This window comes from Pempheris klunzingeri, chromosome 10 (assembly GCF_042242105.1).
Source record: "Pempheris klunzingeri isolate RE-2024b chromosome 10, fPemKlu1.hap1, whole genome shotgun sequence".
NCBI lineage: Eukaryota > Metazoa > Chordata > Actinopteri > Acropomatiformes > Pempheridae > Pempheris > Pempheris klunzingeri.
Window position 1 is genome coordinate 13,201,194 of NC_092021.1, and position 21,564 is coordinate 13,222,757.

Genomic DNA, 21,564 nt, shown 5'->3' on the forward strand with positions numbered 1-21,564 from the left:
TGACCTCCTGGGGGACAAACTTTGAGTGTTTTGTTCTCAAGATGCTAATTTTTCACAGTAAGCACATACATTTCCCACAGTCCAGTAACGTTGCTATGGAAACTCCATTTCTGTTTAGGTAAATCAAATATTTGCAAACCAAAATGTTATTGTTCTTCAGGTTTTATTGTGTAATCATCTCAAAAGTATTGGTGTGAATGTTGGGACTGTGGATACGTCAACAAAGGATTTGATCACTCATGTCAATATGCCTAAAGAGAGGAACATTGAACATCACCACTGTTTGGTTTTCTGATCATTTTTTTCCTGGACAAAGAACAGAATTATTCTGGTTCAAAAAGGGAACAGGAGATGCTGTGGCTAGTTTTTGGGTTAATATATTGTTCATATTCCATCAGTGCAATTCAGGGACTTTTATGTGAGATTGCTTTTTTAAGTAACACATTCCTGAAAAAACCAGTGAGCCCCAGGACAGTGCCCAAGGCATTTGTTCATGCTGTCATTTATGTCCTTGGATAGTGTTTGTGTTCAAGCTCACCCTGGTGGTGTAAGCAGCCTCTGGGTCGTCCTCCAGGACTCGGGACAGGCCGAAGTCTGACACTTTACACACCAGGTTGCTGTTGACCAGGATGTTTCTTGCTGCCAAGTCTCTGTGAACGTAGCCCATGTCTGACAGATACTTCATGCCCGAGGCGATGCCACGCAGCATGCCGACCAACTGGATGCCTGTAAACTGGGCATCGTGCTTCTAAAAGGACAGAAAGAAAAAAAGGAAGAAAGGAAAGATGGGTGTTAATGCAAAACTTTTAATGTATATCATATACAACACAAAGGGAGTGTGACCTTTCTGACAATTTGCATAAAATGAAACCTTTCTATATTAGTATCCAGAGCATTTTCATTAACCTTTAAAAAACACCTTTGACATTCTGTGCCTCATCTTCAGCGCAACTGTGAAATACTAAAGCCAGAGAAGCACTAACGTGCTGTATGGAAATTAGGATCAGGCCAATATATAACTGAAATGGTCTTTCTTCTTCAATCAGACCACTTATTGTTATCCACCACTCATATGATGCTATTTTATTATATATTTATTGTATAATGGCCAATGTGATGACCAAAGACCCCTTTACCTTGAGCTGACTGACCTGAGTTCTGTGACATTTTGGTTGGATTCATCACAACTATCCAGGAATATGTCTTTTACTATAACTGTCAGTTTTAGAGTCGCACAGTTTAAAATACAGCCTTTCAAAGTGACTCCTCTATATATATATATATATTTTAGAGGAAACACTGAATGTTTAAATGCATACATGTAGAACAAGATACATACATTAAAGCAGTTTGAAATGTATATATTATAAGCCCAATGGTATAGTATTTAAATAGTATTTAAAAACATGTGGGTGTTATTCTTCAGGAAGCCATGTCAGGCCAAAACTTATTAAAGTACTCCAACAAGAATGCAAATCTGTTGACAATGCAGTTCCTTTAGATTTCAATTGGATTCTTGAGCTCAATTGCGTAAGAGTTTGCAAAGGTTAGACGGTTAGATGCAGCATTCTAACAGACTGGTTAAGATGTGGACACACAGCACTGTTTTTCCTTGTTTGCGCTAGCAAACAGGACTGTTTACACTGTTTTACACTGATAAGTGTTTTAGAATTAGCATGTAAGCCGAGATGGAAAAGAAATACAAACAATGACGGCATGACGAGAGTAAAAAGCTCAAGATGAGGAAATACTGTCAGAGCTGTCCGTCTTTGGTAGGTTTTGCTCAGGGTTTGCACTTGGTTCCATTTAGCGTGTGGTTGAGCTCAGTTTATCTGTGTCCCCTTGCCATTCCACCCATTACTCTTCGCATGCACTAGATTACTCTGTTAAAGACCACGTCATTTGTGAGATGAGTGTAAGATGAGTGTCTTTTCCTTTGAAAACCGACTGGGCTCACTCCACCCATTTCATCTGGAGCAATTAGTGGTCAGAACCACCTGGCTTAGTCACTTCAAAGCTTTGCTGAAGTGACTAAGCGGAACTGGGACATACGCTACAATGCATAAGCTATCCATGTGTGAGTGTGTGTGTGTTTGCACATGTACATTTTCAACGATGAAGTGCAGGCCTCTGGGAAAATGTCAGGAAGCAACAGCTACTCCTTCTGCATGTGTCTGGATACTGAGCAGACACATGTGGAAAAGGACTAAAACAGGCATCAGTACACATGTTTTCATGCCAGTGTTGTGGCTTGGCTGTTGTGCTTTGGCTAATTTCAGTGACGCAGGTCAATTCCTGTTTAAGAGACGCATGGCAAGGATCAAATTCACTCCCAGCCAGACGAGCTGTGGGGATACAGTTCATAACATTTGATAAGGCCTTTGTGGCGAGTTCAGCTGTCACAACTTCTGAAGTCAAACATTCTTAGGTACAGTATTGACTTGAATCTATGAATAAGTCTTAAAGCTTTTTCTTTTTACCGCAATAACATCACTATGCTTTGTAGACAGATATTTTTTAAAATGTAAAAGCAACGAGTTACTGCACTGCTTGACAGCGATATATGATGTTTGACTGTGTGTTGTACAGGTGCAAGGCATTTTGTTTCACTACATTAAGGGGTTCCCTGATGTAAGTTGTTTAATACTCAGCTAGCCATCAAGTATGAGTCGCGTGTGTGTGTGTGTGTGTGTGTGTGTGTGTGTGTGTGTGCGCGTGCTTGTCCATGTTATTACTTACTCTCAAGAAACTGTCAAGGGATCCATTCTCCATGTATTCTGTGACAATCATGACGGGTTTACCTGTGAAAGAAGAGGAGACTTCAGTATGTGGTCACATCATACCAGTTCTGTCAGTTTCAAAGTGAGAACAACAACTTCTGTTTGCTGTACAACAGAACTACAAGCCAGATAAAAGACCAACATCATATTGATTTCAGATGTATTCTCTGAAACTGGTTAAGTCACAGTGAGTCAACAGAGAGGTCTGTAATTTGACTTAAAGCAGTCGCTCTAGGTATTGATAGGGACCAGGTTGAACTTTTCTCTGTGTCTCACACACACACACCCTCTGACTCGCTCTCTCTCTCAGCAGAATAAAATTATACTAGTCATAGTTTTAGGGTCCCAGCAGGTCAGCTGTCAGAGTGTGACATCTTTATTTCAGTGGAAGATCTGGCTGTAAATCCGCACTGCCTGCTATCATCTGTACCTGATCAGACTCTGGCCAACACAAGGTTTATTACAGGGGGAAAATGAAAAAAAAAAAAATCTCTTTAAGAAACCTTTAAATCAGCCATTGTTAAATGAACAGTGCCGGTGTCAGGACTTGTTTGTGTCCCAGATGGCTTTGTTCTCCCTTCTTTCCTCTCCACTTACCACCAGCCATATTCTTCTTCTCCATTTTATTCTGATTAATGTGTCCTTCCCCTGCTTCGTTTCTTCACTCCTGACCTACCTTTTCTCCATCACCCCTGCCTCTCTTCCCCGATCGCCCTACCCTCACCTTCTTCTTCTATCTGTCTTGCATGTATTAATGTGAACCCACCCCACATCTGGTGAGGCAGACTTCTTTTCAGGAATGACACAGGCTGAGCGGGTTATGGAATCAGTTGTTAAAAGAAACAAACCTATTACTCTATTTGGAAAAAAACAACAATTTGCCATTAATAATGATGGATGTTAGCTGACTCAGTGTCTTAACAAAGCAGATCAGATCGCTTTTCTACTTTTTGCCACTGTAAAAAAACTCACCCAACATACATGGATTGTCTCAATATAGTTGCAACACATTCTCTTACAATAAAAAACACAGATACAGCTAAACACCCCCCATCCCTAAAAGGCTGTGATGGATCGCTCCGTTTACCAGCGGACGGCTTTTATAGTTGCAGACAGGAACACACACACCCGGGCCTCCCTCGCTGTCCTCCACCCTCTTCCCTTCCCTATGTCTCTCTATTTTCAACATTGGCAGCAAAGACAAAACCCCCAAGCCCCTTTTTTCTGTGAACACAAATGTGTGTGTGTGTGTGTGTGTGTGTGTGTGTGTGTGTGTACGCCTGCAAATATGCAGCCTGTGGATCAGCCAAAAGCAGCAGCAAGGTAAATGGGGTGTGAAAGTCTCAGGATTATTAAGAATTAACAGGAGCAGCTTAATAAATCACCCTACAGCAGTGTGTCTACTCTGTGTGTGTGTGTGTGTGTGTGTGTGTGTGTGTGTGTGTGTGTGTGTGTGAGGATATCAAATGGACCTCCTAAAACTATGCCTTGCACTCATGCTGCTCCAGCTCACGCACATGTGTTCAGGGTATCCCTCCAAATGTCATGTATCCACACACACACACACACACACACACACACACTCATAGTCCTGAATACTGGGCTTTCCCTATTAGTCTAAGAGCAGCAAATGAAATCACAGTCTTGTGTTATTGCAGCATTTTTCACCAGCTGGACATTAATAGGAAGAGTGGTGTAAGATGTATTAGACAAACAGTCTCAATGATGGAGGATCATGCACATAAAAACTGTTTCACTTTGAGAGTGAGCTGTGTTCAACTCAGAATAACAAGGAGCTACTGTTCTGTTCTGAACAGAGCTGAATTTATGAGTGAACATGTTTTCCTTATAAGTTTCTTATGAGTTTTACTAAAAAAGTGCTAATGTAAAAATCCCATACTGTGTCTATGATAACACAATTAGCTAGTTTTGCCATTTAAGCCTGCTAGTCAGTGAATTCAAATTTAAGAGGTAGGTAGCAATTAAGGCATTGAGATTACAAAAAGTGGAGAAAAAGAAGAGCAAATGAGACATAAAGAGGAGGAAAAGTTGAGGACAATAAAGTAAGGGAAGTTCTCAATGTATTTTATTCCACTCTGTAGAATAACCACACTGGCAGAACTACTTAACAAGCCTTGTGCCGCAGGGAGAGATAGAGGCCAGGCCCGTTTCTCAGCGACAAAGTTCAGACTCATTATTTCCCTTTTTCTGCAGTCATTCCTTTTTAAAGAGGCCTTCTGTGTGCTAATGATAGTATTATAAAGAGGCCCAGAGGGGAGCGAGCCAGAGATATGGATTTATGGATTTATGCCCGCTTTGGACACAGGCTTTGATCAGAGCACATTGATCTGCGGAGATTTACACCACGACAACTCAATAAAACTCCTGTGCTCTTTCACAGAAGTGTCGGCCACTTTAGAGCAATTTGTCAAAGACAATTGCAAATCCGGAATCGGTAAAAAGACGCTCTGATGAGGTCGGATATGTGACGGAATGTGAATGCAAATCCCACAGTATCTCTGTTCACTCTTACTCTTTTCTATTCTATTTTATTCCTCTGGATCCTGTACTGTTCTATCTGTATCTTTTATTTTTAACAGAATCGAAAAAAAAATCGCTTAGATGACCTTTAAGGAAAACCACCATCAGCACAATAGTTGGACGTTAATTCCCTGCACTTACTGCGTGTTACCACCCCCTCCAGCCTGATGATGTTGGGGTGGTCAAACTGTCCCATGATTGACGCCTCAGCGAGGAAGTCCCGCCTCTGTTTGTCTGTGTATCCTCCCTTGAGAGTCTTGATGGCCACACAGATCTCCTTCTTGCTGGGCAGCTTCAGGCGACCGCTGCACACCTCACCGAACTCACCTAAAGATAAAATCATGGATGGAAGATGCAACACGATCAATCAAATGTAGATATGGATATAATTTATCACCATATATCTATAAGAAATGATCCAAATGTTTGTCCGCTTGCAAATCCACAAGAAATTAAGTTGCCTATGCTTAAAAGAAGATTCATATTCTAATTAGAGCATCTAATTAAATATTTATGGCTCAACAAGGAGCTGACTAAAACTGTAGGAAAGTAAATGTTAGGAGGAAATTATTCTGGTATTTTTCTACCTGAGTTATTCTCATTGGCTAATTGTATTCATTCAGTCTATAGGTCATGCTAACTTTACGCAAGGTATCTCCAGTGGAGGATAAGGAAAAGATAGACAAAGCAATGCAAGTTTCGCATAAGTCATTTCAAACACTGAGTCCGACCAAAAGAAAAGAAATGCCCCCCTTGATTAGCTATTCTAGCTAACTGCACAGGGTCCTACTTCAGGGCAGCTTACTGGGTAACTGAACTGCTCTGTCCAGAAACCTTTTTTTTTCATACTGAGCTCATTTGCAAGTGACAAAAAGAGAAGCTTGTCATTTTTTAACCCATGGCAAGGCCAATTTCCCCATTGAAAGCATTGCTAACAAGCATAGCGTGAGGCAGAAGTACTGGGCCCACCATTGTTTGAGGTGTCATCATAAATGCTTTTAACAGATATAATGACCACTTAGTGACAAAGATGATCCTGCAGATGAAAGAGGACCTTGATGATCACCTCTGTCATTACGCCCATTCGTCAGGAAATGTATTCATTTGATTTTTGGAGAGAAATCACTGCATAATTAGGTGTGTCAACCACAAATTGTAGTAATGACACCATGTGTAGTAATAAACTTTGAAAGCTATTCACCTGTATCCACTTTCTGGATGACAAGTTCACACTGACCAGAAAGACCAGAAGTGACCTTTCGACTTTCTTTCAATGTCGTGTTAAAATGCAGCGTGACTCAACATCCAATGTGGGAGAGATCAATTAGCATTCCTTGCTGGTGAGGGGATGTGTGTGTTTACCTCAGCCCGTGCCTGTGTGTGTGTGAGAATGTGTGTGTTTCACGAAGTACTGTAAGCTCTGTAGGCAGGCTGGCAACTTCAAAGGCAGCTAGCCATGTTACAGCTGGTGACAGGGATTTGGCCGGACTGTAAGCTGAGCGGAACGTGCGCAGTATATTTATGTGTGTGCATTTCTATGCGAGTGCGTTTTACTCCATAACGTATCTGCATATTGCGAGGTGATGTCATGGCTGAGACATGTGCAGATCCTTCTCAGTCCAGTACAATCATTTCCCAAAGCAGCTCTGGATCAGAGAGCGTGGGTCAAACCCTGGACTTGAAGCAACGGCGTCTGGAAGAACTTAAGCCAGAATAATTACAACCTGTCTAAATACCAAACGCATGCCTGTTCTGTCCTGCTCTGCTCTGTTCTTCTGCCCCTCAGCGGTGGACAGACGAGCCAGGCCAAGGCACCTTTTTATGTGGTCACTCTGAGAAAGAGGATCTCGGTCTAATGAGCCTTGATTAGGGACACTAGCTCTTTCCTGCTCTGAGGAGAGCTAGGTATCCTACTTTGATGTTAAAGTCTGACCCATGTAAGCAGAGTGGAGCATGTGTTCTGTCTTTTAACACACAATCACCGATTGGCAAAAAGATCAAAGTCTTTGTTAACATGTTTAATGAAGACAGATGGGGATTGAGGCAGGGATGGAGAAAGAAGAGGTATGTTGTGTACTGTTGTGAGTGCTTATATGGTTTCATAAAAATCACACAGATGGGTGGTACATAACATTCAAGCTGACAGGCAAAAATGTCTACATCATAGCTTGAGCTTTAATGTTCACCTCTGGTGTTCACCTCACATTTACTTTCGTTTAGAGAGTCCCATTCCCTTCCTGAGCCAACCTTTGTTCCAATAGCATCAATAACTCAGTGACTTTTCTCATATAGTTTTTTTTTTTTTTTAACTTTTTCTACAACCATTAAAGGGGTTTTCTTTCCATAAGATATGTTATTTATTAGCACTTCAATGGCACTCACATGTAACAAGAACACAGTATATCCCCAAAGTCCTAGCAATTAGTGTCAAAGCCTCAAAGGAGCTGTGGTCGCTGAAAGCTAACAAAATAATAATCAGTGTGATGTGAACTGCAACACTGGACTATCTGAAGAGAATTTGCCCCAAGTGGCTCCAATCATTTAGCATCTAAAGTTTGTTATTGTAAAGTGAAAGCAAGCAATCATTTGTTACTAAACAAGCTACAATATTAACCTCCTGAACATGATTTATCACAGCATGGATAAAAATAGAACTATTGCACAATGTGAACATGAACTTTCTGTAAGTATGGAGACGCACTAAAATAAATATACTTTGTCTCAGCTGGGTACTGCGCGCATTAAAAATGTATAGTATACTGTAGTGTAGGCTTCTTCAGTGTGAGGGTACCAGGGTTCAGCTTATATTGGTTTTGGAAGGGTGATACAGATAATTATATGAATTATACATTATATTAGAAATACAATCACATTTTCTATTAGCTATTATTAATGTTTGTATTGTAATAAATGTCATGTAATAAAATGTAAAAGTTAAACTCAAATACTCCAAACCAGAAGTGGAAAGCATTCTCTTGTATATATTTGACTTCTAATAAAAAAGTAAATATCTACCCATTTATCATTGCAGCCCTACAGAGATTAATATGCGTTGCCTCTACTATGAACTATGAAAACTGCATTGTGGAGAGTAGCACAGTCCAGTGTGGAGTCAGGTATTAAACTCTCAGGCCGTCCTGACAGCTTTACAGTGTGCAGGGCTGGTGGGACTCTGGAGACCAGCCTGCTGTTACGTGCTGTGTGCTTTAGTCTCCATCTATTCTGCCTGCACTCGACATGAATCACAATGCATTACCCTTCTGTCTGCACTCCTACTCAAGATATCGAGGAGAGGAGAGGAGAGGAGAGGAGAGGAGAGGAGAGGAGGCTTGTTTTACAGTTGCGATCATGAGACTTGGTTCAGAATTAGAGCATCAGCTGTTGCCTGTGGGCAATGTGGAGAATGAAGAGAATTGGAATGAAAAGATAAGCATGAAGGAAGGAAAGAAGAAATGGTGAAATACGCCAATTGATGGTGAGCAGAATTATTCCCAGTCTCAGCATCTCTCCTTCCCTCATAGAGGAGGGCCGGAAAGAATGGACCCCAAGCTGGGGCATTAAGTGCTTCTCACTCCCAGCTGCGCAGTATACGGCACACAATTAAACTAGCCTGCTGATATGAACAAGCAGATATATAGGAGCTCTACATGCACTTAATTTTTTCTGTAAGCGGTTGAGCACTTGAAGTGTCTTTGTCTTTAAACAGAGCGTGACAAAGACGGATGTGATGAAGTTGCTGTGAGGTTAGAAAGGTGACAAAATGTCAGGGAGATGAAGAAAACATTTATTTCTCTTTATCTGCTTCCTATTTTTCCACCCTTTTTTAAAAATCACTTTTCCACATTGGTAATCTGATCTTAATCTGAGCCCATTTATTATAATTTCTGTTCCTACTTTTTTCAGTGTTGTGGCAATTGTTAATACGTCAGAGAATTCAAGTATTCTGAGTAAAGATGTGAGAGAAAAATGTAAACAATTTACACTTTAGTACATTCAATTTTCTTTCAGTTTCTAAAAAAATCACTAATACATTACGTTCCAAAATAGTGGCTAAAAATGCCACCTGTTCCTATAAATGTTTTTAGGTGCCCAGTCCAAGAAATTAAACAAGCTGCAATGTAATGTAGCTTTAGTCTTAAGTCTTTTTTATTGCCTGAAATAACCTGTATGAAGTCTGCTCAAGTGTATTCCTCTGTCTGTTCTTACCTGCTCCCACCACTTTATCGATGGCAATGCAGGAGGCGTCCAGCTCCTTTGCAAATTCATGTACGGCCTGGCTTGGGTCCTCATATGTGTGGGGGTCCACGTAGGTCCTGATACCCGGCAGACGCACTGCGCCAGGACAGAACAGGTTGCATTAGTTAATGACCATTTAAAAACTACATCCCATATGTCCTCTGAACATTTTAACAACTTTAAACATAGTAAGGATCTATCGCTATCTTGCTAATGCTCAGCTTTATGATAAAAAAAAAACAGGAATCAAAGCCCATTGTTAATAAGTGATGATATATTTACATTGAACACTGCACAACACAAAACAAAACTCAGAGGATGGTTTGGGTTCATTTAATACGACAAATCAAGCGTTAGAATAACTGTAGTTTACAGATGCTTCTAAGTTGAACAATATGACATAATCTGTTCAATGAAAGTGCAGCTGATTTGTGATAAAAACACCCAAATTAGGTAGCAAAGAATGAGATCCTCTAAATGAATAAGCTAAATCTGACAAACACATAGACATAAAGACACTTTAAGCTGAGTTTTAAAATTCCCTCTGTGTACTTCTCCTTCTGCTGAGCTGTGACGGAGGGATAACAGCGCAAAGAGGGAAAATGACTGTGAGCTGATTTGTGTGAGTCCAATAGCAAAAGGCAGGAGGAACGATAACAGCGACCAAAAACTGCTTCAGTGTACATGCGAGTATGTGAGTATTGTTTTAAGGCAAACTTGGCAGAAAATGTGAACCTATCCTTTAAGTAATAAAACTGTATTTTATTAGTCCCTATGGAGAAATTTATGCTCTGCATTTGACCCATCCTAACCATTCATGAGGCAGTGGACAGCCGCAGTTCAGTGACTGGGGAGTTTGAGGGCCAATACTTGGGTCAAGGTTAAAGGTGGGAGTATTCCTAATAAATAACACATCATATATGAATAAAGTAGAGCAAGCAGAAAGAGGGAGCAAGGGGGATATAAAGAAGATGGAAGTTCATTTTAAACCTGCTGTCTCTGTTGGTCCACATAATTTACTACTTCAACTTTACTGACATGACTGAGACTCTTTTCTTGCTGGTTAAAAATGTATCAATGGAAAGGACCATACTCTGGGGTGAACCCTATAATTAGAGATTGTGTAAACCTTAATTCTCTGCATTTGCTGTAGAGCTGGCTGGGAGAGCAGTCTGAACTTGTTCCCTTTCCAAATGAAGCCTTGCGGATTGCTTTGCAAATGGACCGAGAAACCTCCTTCTCTTCACGGTCTCAGTCCGATTACTGTCTTCTCATATGACCAAACGAGCCAAGGTAAAGGGAAAACCACTTCAAGCTTGGAAATAGCTGCTGTGTAACAACCACTGTTGGTAAAGACGTGTGAAAATGCTGTGAGAGAAGCGTCTCCCCGATTGTAACTATCACACTAACTATAATGTAATTGCCTGCCTCTATTTCTACTCGGTGGAAATGCAGCGTCCAGTACTTACAGTGGCCGTTGCCAAAGTGCAGTCTTTTCTCATCAGGATGTTTGGATTTGCTGTGGCAACAAAACCTGCCAATCCAAACAGAGAAAGGTCATAAGTAGTGCCACATCTCCCTATAAGACTTCACCCATTGGCCTAGCCTAAAGGCTAGTGAGAGCTGTGAGTGAGAGCTGTGTGTGTGTGTGTGTGTGTGTGTGTGTGTGTGTGTGTGTGTGTGTAATCCCAGCTCTTATAAGCCAAGAGAGGATCAGTAAGTATTATAATGAGCTGTGGATTTATACTCTCTCTGAACAGTACTGTCTGCCAACTTCTGCCTGCCACACACACACACACACACACACACACACACACACACACACACACACACACACACACACAATCTATTGCTTTCTCCTACACATGCACACACACCTTCAGTAAAAACAGCTGTTGCAATATCTTAAATAGAGGGGAACCTATTGGGTGAAAATTATCTAGAGGCAACAGTGGGCATTTTGAAAAATACACAGTAAAATACACACACAGTCAGCTGCTGTGACTGGAGGAGAAAACACTCAGTGAGAATCAAGTCAAGTGACAGGTGGACAGACCTGCCAATCAGGACGTAGAGCAGCACGGTGAGGAGGATGATGGCCACAGCGGAGGAAATGGCGATCAGAACAACCTGACTGCTCTCACTGGAGATAGAGAAGGCTGCTGAAAGACAGAGAGCATCAGGAAATGAGCAGCGTTAACCTTTATTTTAAAATTAAAATACACACATTAATCATCCTCTAGTCCTACTTCGCCAGTACTGTACATTTTTAATATCAAATATCAATTTGATTTAATTTAATGCAATATATTACGTTACAAGAGAATATAGATTTTGCTGAAGCATCTCTCAGGATACATTGCATTTTGTAATGAAATTAATTTGAATATATTGTGCTTCTACAGCTCATATCTCACACTGTACAAAACTACAAAATACAGACACAGCAGAACAGTATAAAGACAAGAGCTACTCTAATTTGTAGATGCACTTAATGGCATTTAAGTAAAACATAAACAGATCATTGTGGTGTTTTGGTGTACAAAACTAATACTGTTGCTAAATTGTTGTTGACTGAAGGTGTAACAGCTGATTTTTCACGCCAGTATATATCCTGACACCAGTTTTATAAAAAATAAACATTCCCTCAGAATGTAAGACTATTGAAATATAAAGAAAAGCTCCTGAAACATCTATTAGACCAATTCAAGATACACTTTAAAACTTGGGACAAAATAAGAAAAATAACAAGCATGCTTGTGTGGTTTTCAGTAAGAATGGCTCCAGAATCTCACTATTCATTATTGGTTATTTCCTATGAAAGGACAGTATTGGCCCTGTGCTGATTCAAAAAAAAAACCAAAAAAAACCCATGAATCAGTCTAACCACATTTTCAACTACAGCAGTAAAACAATTAAACCTCTTTTCTGTGCTGAACTTACAGTCGGGGCTGGTCTCAAACTGGAAACTGGGGCTGCTGGCTCCGTATCCAGCAGCAGTGCGGGCTCTGATCTGCAGCAGGTAGGCAGTGTTGGGCTTTAGACCATTCAGAGTCACATTACAACCCCGAGCACGCAGAATGGTGTAGCTGGTCTCCTGCTCCTCCTGTAAGGCAAGGCGGACAAAGGAAGAGGTGGACAGGAAAAAGGAATTGAATATTTGTGAGAGTGTTGGCCTTTTCTGTTGAGGAAAATAGCACAAGTCAACTCACTCGCACAAGTGCGAGTGAGTTGGAACTATTAATTTATACAATATATACATATAATATATATATAACATACAACACATTACGAACATGTACATTTTCACACAAATGCACACTTCCACGCACACAAACACTCACAAACATAGTTTAGGAGCTTTTCTTCTGATGAATTATGCCTTTTATATTTTATGACTTCTCTCCAGCTGAACCCCACTGATAAAACAACAGGAGGATTTACACCAGGTCTGCTCCCCACATTGTTTCCAGATGTGGAAGGGAGAAAACGGTGAAGAAAAGATGAGAGGACAGGGGATAGATGAAGAAGAGAAAAGACAGAGTAGCCTCCATAATTGTCTGATGTTAGCTGCTGCAATGCAGAGAGATACGTTTGATAGATTAAACAAAAAAAAAATCTGTTACTAATCAAATTAATTCATGCTAAACTAATGGGCAGTCAAAAAACTAAGTGTTTATGTATGTTTAGTAAGCTGAAGCACAGTACTAATACATGCAGAGTTATTACACCCAATTTACTACTACGCACCAAACATTTTACAGTGCATAAATAATGCATGCCATGCATTAAGCATCGTATATGCTTATGCTATGTGCTATTTGCCTTTTTTGTTTTTTATCTTTTATGTGTGTAAGATTATTAAAGAAACAAATGTTGATGAAATCTATTTTTCAACCTTAGTTTGATAAGAAACATGCTGTAAGTAGAAATCCAGAAACGTGAGAGAAAGAAATACAATAGCAACTTTACGTTACAGTAGGCAGCCTGTCACCATCAGAACAGGACCGGAGGCACCAGCACCGGAATAAAAACAACTCACATAGACACAAATAAAGAAGTTGAATTATTGCTGGAACAAAAATGCATTTTAACCCAAAGATTGTGTTGCTCTGTCTTGTGCCTCATAACGTGATTGAGTTGTCTAGGATGAATTGTGCCGAGCCAATCCAGACAGGCTTGCAATCACCTTTTTATTGACCCAATTCAATTGCTATGAAGGAAGCTGTTGAAAAGAAGGAAAATAGGACAGGGACCTTAAATCTTAATGACAACCTATTAGGCATGACTTCAACAATCCTGAAAATAAGCTACACGTTTTGCAACATAGCCAAGCTCGTAAAAATCATTCAATGCCAAATCATGTTGAGGCATAGTCAAATCCTCATTTTATAGACCGAGTTATAAAGAGGCAGTCATGGGTGCAGGCAGCGGCATAAACACACGCAGACATTCACACACACACACAATCAACGTCTAAAAGAAGCTTCACGCCCATTAATGGAGTGGATCAGAGTTTTATGGTGCACAAAGCTTTTTAAACTGCTGTATGTATGAGGAGGTAACTGATACACCAGACCTGCACTGGGACAACTCTTAAATCTACTCGCAGCTTGTCACTGTTCCACGTTCAGGACAGCATGTGATCCCCTGAAAATTACACACAGGTGTGGCACAAGCACCTTTGTGCGTGTGTGTGTGTGTGTGTGTTTGAGACACAAAGGGACAGAGAAAGAAGCTCAGATCAGACACCTCTCTTCTTTTTCCCCCCGCTGCAGCCCTGTGTGTGCGTCTCACTGCTAGAATTTAATATGGAGTCTGTGCTGCGTTCTGCTTTGACAATCTAAACAAAGCTGTAGCAAATTATAGCTTGTATAACACACACATACACACTCACACACACACCCACATACACAGATGCAAACTCACGTAGACCCCAAAACAGGAGATGTACAGCAGAAGTCTTATAAATACAGTGTTTCAGCCAGCATTCCTTCCATGTAAAACTAAATAAACAGCCCAAATTAAAGTGGATTTGAAGCTCTCTCTGCTCTTTAGATTACAGTGATAAAACATGCAAAAACAATCAGCAAAGTGTATTCCCACAAATTCTATTTTCACAAAGTGCACTTGGAAATGCCTTATCGGCCGTGGAGCGCCCTTTAGCTGGTTAAAGCGACAGGAAGATCACACAGTTAGCCTGGGATTTCAAAAGATGAAACACCTCTCTTCATACTGGGAAGCTTTCTGGTTGGGAATTCCCAAGAATATCACCAGACATTCCCCAAGAATTCCCATATATAGGATACACAGTTAGGGAACAGCCCTCGCACTTGAAAACTTCGGCCTCTGGTTTCACGACCGTGTGACACGGTGGTATGTGTTGGCAGAAAGAGCGGTGCGGGCAAACACGGAGGCAAAAGACTGGTTAGGTGGGGTTAGTTAAAAAGAATGAGCTGCAAGGGTTTTCTTGGTGTGAGCCACTAAGCTTGAGTTTCACCAGTGAAATCATCAGACAAACAGATCATAAGAAATATGTTGGAAAAGACAGTTTCTTTAGTAATTGATGCACCCATATTAGTTGTTTATCACTTTTTCTATGTCATTAAACTTACTTATAAAAACTATAAAAAAGATTCAGAGCACTGGATCACTTTTAATTATTTCAAGCCCTGAAGAATATTCCAATAAAGATCTGGAAACAATAGCTGTCATGCACATAACTATGCTAATGATCTACTAAGGCTTCAGTTAGTGTTGCCATGGAGCCGCCAACATAACATAACTGATGTGTCAGCGTGCTGAAGTCAAATGATCAGGAAACGTTGGCAGAAACTGTTACTTTAAGCATGAGAAGTCCAATCAGCACTCCAGATTTACAGTGCTACCAGACTAAATGACTTGTGACCACTAATATTTGTGTTCGGCTCCGTAGTGTATTGCTCACACTAGAAAATCCCTAAGCTATACGAATGAAAAATCTCAACTTCTGAAATGCTTCTCTAAAACTTTTCCTTGTCCTGCTACCTATGCAAAACACTCCCCACAGGAGGGGAAACGATTACTGTAATTGTATAAATTTTCCTAGTCGGCCATTGGTTTGATCCCAGACATCTATTGGCCCGTTGAGTCCTTAATCTTCTACACAGAGGTATTTTGCTTTGAGTGATGCTGTGTGGTTGTTGGCAAAACATTCACTTTCCTATATTAAGGGAGGCTAGAGTCATCGGTAAATCATTATTGGATTACATGATAAGGTACACTGTGTATGTCTGTTTTAAACTCAAGTAAATACAGACAGAAAAAAAAACAAAAAACACAAAAAAACTCAAAATCTGGTTGATGCTGCAAATCTGAACATCTTCTTGCTAAAAGCTCTGCTTTAATCTCTGTCGGTCTGTTTTTGTGCTCTGTGTCACCATCCTGTTTATGTGTACTGTATATGTAATTATGTCTGCATGTGTCTGTCTCCCTAAAAGCCTCTCTCTGTCTCATAAGTGAGTCATGGTGTGGTCTTGGTGTGGGGAATTTGTGCTCCAACTCTCGTCCTCCTGTGGCCTTGATCCCTGGCATGCTAGAGGCCCTCAGCGTCCCTCTGCCTGCCACACGAAGAGGCCTCTATCCTGGGTTGTTATGGGGGTCTCCCCCAGTTGTCCCAGTTTGCTCTTCTGCATGGAAGAGCCTTTTGTCTGGGGTTTAAAATCCCTGAGTACGTATGGCTGGGAACTTGGGTTTTGTGGAAATGTGTGTGTGTCCCTGTCTCCAGTAGTTGCTGAGAGACAATGTGATTAATAAGGATGAATGAAAAGGCCCAGGGACTTTTCATCATAAATGTCTATCAAACACTCTACATAAGGCTCCACTGTTGCAAAACTCTTTGAGGTGCCATGGTAATAAAGTGGTAATAACATTTAATTCAGGTATTGCAGTCAAAGAAAATTGCAGATTTTAGTTTCACAAAAACTGTAGACTAGGCTGAGATTGAGAGGAAGTGCATGTGAAAGCGTTCACTGGTCTGTTATGCCATCCAAAGCTGGGCCTCCAAGCTGGGTGGACTCCACCCTTTCATTCTTTTCCCCATCCTCTTTTAACGAATAGGCATTTGTAATGTGTGAGCATATGTGCGCGATTGAAATGCCACAGTTGAGAATAAGACCTGCAGTGAGCTTTGACCCAGTATCAGTCATTAACTTTTCCTCTCACAGATTTCCGGCCTTGTTTTAACATCTTAGGTAAGGATGGCTGAGCAGGGAACAGAGTTTATAGAGGAAACAGCTTCTGTCGGCCTACTAATCAAGAGATTAGGGGCCAATGTTGGCATTCAAGCAAACTGTGATCTGGGACACACACATGCTCACACATGAATACACACACACAGACACACATACATGCTCACACATACACACACAATGAATCTGCCAGAGTGATTAAACTTGCATCCACGGCTAATTTCACCATCAAATGTCAGCCATAGCACAGCATTGGTGCTGAAAGCCAGTGTAATTCGTTCTGCACTAATTTCCCTCACAGAGGAATCAGCGACCCCACAGACGCATTTACTGTCTGCCATAAAACTTGTCTCCATTTAGACGAGGGGAGAGGAGGACAGGATGAAGAATAGAAGATTTAAAGAGGAGATGAGAGGTAGAAGCAAGGAAGGAGGGGAGGCGTGAGGAGAAGAAGAATGAAGATAGAAAGAAAAACATGAAAATGAAGAAGAGAGGATGGAGGTGCAGAAGTCGAGACAAAAGGTGGAGTAGTTAGAAAAGGACTGGAAATTGGAGAGGGGAGGAAAATGAGATTGTTTTTGGACTAGTTAGAAATACTGGACAACATTGGTTTCATGCCTGCAGAGCTTTTTCAGCGTCTTCCATGAATAGTTAGCCATCTTTGAACTCTGTATCCATTTCACCTTCATACATCCAAAAGCAACAAAATCCACCTGCTATGCCGTTATATGCTGGCTGTAGCCTCATAATTACCAGACTGATATGACAGTGATATAAATCCTCTCGATAAATTCAAAACGCACATTAACTGAACTGTCTTTACAAAGCACAGTTTATGATGCCACCTTACTCAAGGGCACACCAGGTTAAGTATCAACAGGGATATATGCTGCACCAACCTTTTCGTAGTATTTGATCTCATAATCGAGGATAATGCCGTTTGGTCTTTCTGGCTCCTGCCAGGACAGGGAGACGCTGTTTCGAGACGTCTTCTCCTTTCTGATTACTGTCACCGGGGAGGGAGCTGGGTGGGAGACATAGACAGACACAGAGTGAAAGAAAGAGAGAGAGAGAGAGAGTGAGTTTCTTTATTGTGAGGTTCAGTGGAAGTTCAGTCACCGGTGTTGCATCCTGGCAATTGTCTATGGTTCCTGTTAGCCTAACTCAGTTTGCTGCCCAGTGGGGCCACATTAAAGGCTGTGGCCCGGGGTTGGTGGGCGGAACGAAATGTACACTAATGCAAACACTGGCTTGGGCATGATCATGTTCATACAGACATACATGCACACACACATACAAACACACACATATAAACACAGGCTGAAACACATATAGTGCTCACATTAGTTACATGTGTACATCTCCTCTGTGAGAGCAATGCAGTACATAGTGCTTATATCAGCCAGAGATCAAGATTAAGCCCTAACCCATCAAAACACACTATTGATTTTACTATCTAAATGAAATTGCCATAAATGAATGGATCGTGTTCTACACTGTTTTATACTGTAGCATAAAACTACGTGTCAGTAGAAGCCGCATTGTCGCCTAAACATTCCTCTCCTTCAACATACACTCCTTCACAGATTAAACTTAATCTGTGAAGTACCATTTTTAACAATGGTGGTATCATTTTCCTCACATGAACAAACATCTGTTTTGCTTCAGTAGATCACTTGTTTTCTAACCCATGCAAGTATGGAATGACTAAGAGCTTGGAAATGTATGATTATGAAGAGTGTGTCTGCTTTGTCTTCCCTAAGAAAATTTCTCTGAGAAAAAAAGATAATGATACTCATTTCCAAGAAGAGTGGTGAGTAAAGGCACCGTCAACTGCCAGACACAGAAAAGACTGCCAGCTAAAAAATTTGAGAAATAATCTCTGGGAGGACTAGCTGGCTAATTTCATCAAAATAAAGTAAAACAAGGCTATTCTTGGTTACCATGTTAACTGTCAACGAAGCTAGCAACAACGCCAAACTCCAATTCAATATTAAGTTGAATGCAAAAACATTACATTTGCTCCTGCTTATATTGCTTACGAAGCAATTTTTCACAATGGTTTGTTCTTCCGCGTTTATTGGAGCATCTATTTTTTCCTCTGCATTCCTCAGAAAGACGTTGTGCTTTCAAGTGAAAATCCTAGACACCATCTTCCTCCCTTTATCTCACTACTGCCTCCGTAATTTTGGAGTGGCGCGTTCTCCTCACCAATACTTCACCCAAGCATCGCCTCGCCTTGGGGAGTTCACATGGTCCCAATCTAGTAACTCAGCACATCCCTCCCTCTGTCGAGCCCTGCACCCCTCCCTCGCTCGCTCTCGCTCTCTCTCTCTCTCTCCTCTCTCTCCACTCCCTTTCTCATTTCCCTTTTTTACTGCTCTCTAATTGCCAGGCAGCTCCGGGGCCAGCCCGGCATCTGAGGCATTGACTTTTAATTTTATTAGACCACAGGAAAAAACATGTTTGTCTTTGAAATGTTCGAGCCTTTCTTGATTGTGATTATATAGCTGCAGAGTGTGTCTCTCTACGCATGTGTGTGTGTGCTTGTCTTTCCGTGCATATACTCGCGTGTACTTCCGCGGGAAGTTATTTTTTCTCCTGTAATGAATCCAGATGGGGAGAATCTGTTTCTATACCCCCTGCTCCTCCTCTCCTCCTTTCCCTCTGGTTCTGATAGCGGGGTGAGGCTGTGTTTTTTATTGGCTCTGTGGTTTATGGTGGTAATGATTTACTGTGTCTGGGCCGCTTGGAGGCAGCTTCAAGTTCCTCTCCTCCTCCTTTTCCTTCTCCTTGCTTCCCTCTCGCTCTCTCTCTCTCTGCATGTCTATTGCCAAGCACTTAATTTGCTGTCACTCTCTGTTTCTGTCTGTGGTATAACTGTAAAACTGATACAGCATGATACCAGGCCCATAACCGACTTGAAAACTGGCCTTCAGCACCACTCACCTGTGATTTTGGGGACATGATGCAGCTGTTTGAAAATGTCTATTTATTCTGTACAACACTTGTGGAAGTGATTGTAGTTTATTGGTAGCAGTACTATGGAATTTAATGAAAAGAAATGAAAATGCTGTCAAATGGCTTAAAAGCGTGGCCGAAATCTGATATTGGCTGATGCTGGCTTTTAAAAGGGGATACACTGGTGAGTGCCAAAAACACATTTTCTACTTGTCTTCTTAATTTCTTGCTTGTCATCTCTCTGTTCTACACTCCCATCTTCTAATCACACCGTTTTGTTTGTACATTCTTTTGGACTGCACGGCTACTGATCATAGCCACTTTCAGACTTTGTGAAAACAAACCAAGATGAAATATTTATTAGGGTTAAAATAATTGATAGAGTGCTTCTCTACTGTATGTTTCAATATGTTCACCAAAAACTACATCATGACATCAATAAGCAGGTGAAGGGGGGATTTGCCCAAAGCATGTATTTACAGCACACTTTATGCGCCTGTGTTTTATTCTGCCAAAGCCTCTCTGCCAAGTTCAGCTGCAGTTCAGACTGTTGATATTAGACTACTCTTAATGTGGATCACAGTTACGCTGTTGTTAGCATAGTTATGACAATGTGTGGAGGGCAAAGGAGGTGGAAGGAGAGGAGCTATCTGCCAGCACCTTGACAGCACAGCCAGGACACACTGCTACCTTCCCAGGGAAACACTTAATCCAGCTTTTAACAGCTTTGGCATCTGTACGTGTGTGTGTTTATGTGAGAGAAAGTGTATAGACGGGTGGGGCTAGTGCACTGACATACCTAATCCTTGTAAACTCTCAGGGCTGATGGAGAGTGTGCAGCTGCAGGCTGAGATATTTGTTAGAGAAAGAGAGAGGACTGCGTGTGTGTGTGGGAGAGTGAAAGGGAACATGGGTATGGTGTTGAGGTGTGTGCTCTCGTGCTTTTATGTGTTTGCATGTGCTTGATCTATAATACGGAAAGACAAAGATCCATCTCTTCTGATGATCACTCAAACATTAAAGATTGTTTTCAATATTCAGAGCACACACAGCCCTCTTAGTGATGATAAGTCTTCTCCGAATCTGATATATTCCAATCGCAGAGAGAATCCCCCCTAACTAACGATACACAGATTATAATGCTCCAAGTCTTTTTCATTTGGATTGTCTTTACTTAAAATGCTTTTCATTCCCATTCTTCTTATAACTCCAGTCCTGACTTATGTTTAGCGTAGACACACGTGCATGCATCTCCAAAGTGATTGCATTGGCCGGCCTCACTGATTCTACATGAAAACAGCCAATACACACACAGTAACCTGTAGCTGAAAGCTACTCTTATGCTCCTCAAATAAAGTGGAGCCATGTCTGCATGGGGCTCAGAGCATCAGTTCCATTGCCTCAGCAACGTTTCATGGTATACCAATATCAACCTCTCTGTTTGAATTCACAGCTCTTGCCACCTGCCTATCATCACTGTTGTGATGAAATGTGGAAGTTTGACAATTCTTATGAGAGAAACTCCCATCTGTTCCTTCTGAGTGCTAAATCACCTTTAGTTTTAGAACAAAGAAGCCCTACAGAGAAATGGGGAAATGCATAAAGAGGAAGACAATAGCTGGGTGTGGGTTGGATCGGGAAAGGTTGGGAAAGTAACGGGTAGAAAATAAATGATCATGTGACCAGATGTGGAGAGAACGAGAACAGAAGAGCTAAAACATGACTAAGAGGAAAACTGAACTGAACTGCCAACACAAAAACCTTAATAAATACAAAGGCAAACTGTGTAAGAGAACAGTGAAGGGAGCAGGAAAGGG

General features: G+C 41.2%; 1 protein-coding gene across 1 annotated transcript in view; it reads right to left on the minus strand.

The window, feature by feature from the left end:
- Positions 1-21,564, minus strand: part of epha3 (eph receptor A3) — a 94,722-nt gene that overhangs the window by 15,674 nt on the left and 57,484 nt on the right. Inside the window, exons 6-13 of the mRNA XM_070837528.1 lie at positions 17,686-17,810; positions 12,501-12,663; positions 11,614-11,716; positions 11,027-11,091; positions 9,528-9,653; positions 5,463-5,648; positions 2,740-2,801; positions 539-748 (exon numbers count right to left, since the gene is read on the minus strand). Coding sequence (XP_070693629.1) covers positions 539-748; positions 2,740-2,801; positions 5,463-5,648; positions 9,528-9,653; positions 11,027-11,091; positions 11,614-11,716; positions 12,501-12,663; positions 17,686-17,810 — 1,040 coding nt within the window. The remainder of the gene's footprint in view (positions 1-538; positions 749-2,739; positions 2,802-5,462; positions 5,649-9,527; positions 9,654-11,026; positions 11,092-11,613; positions 11,717-12,500; positions 12,664-17,685; positions 17,811-21,564) is intronic.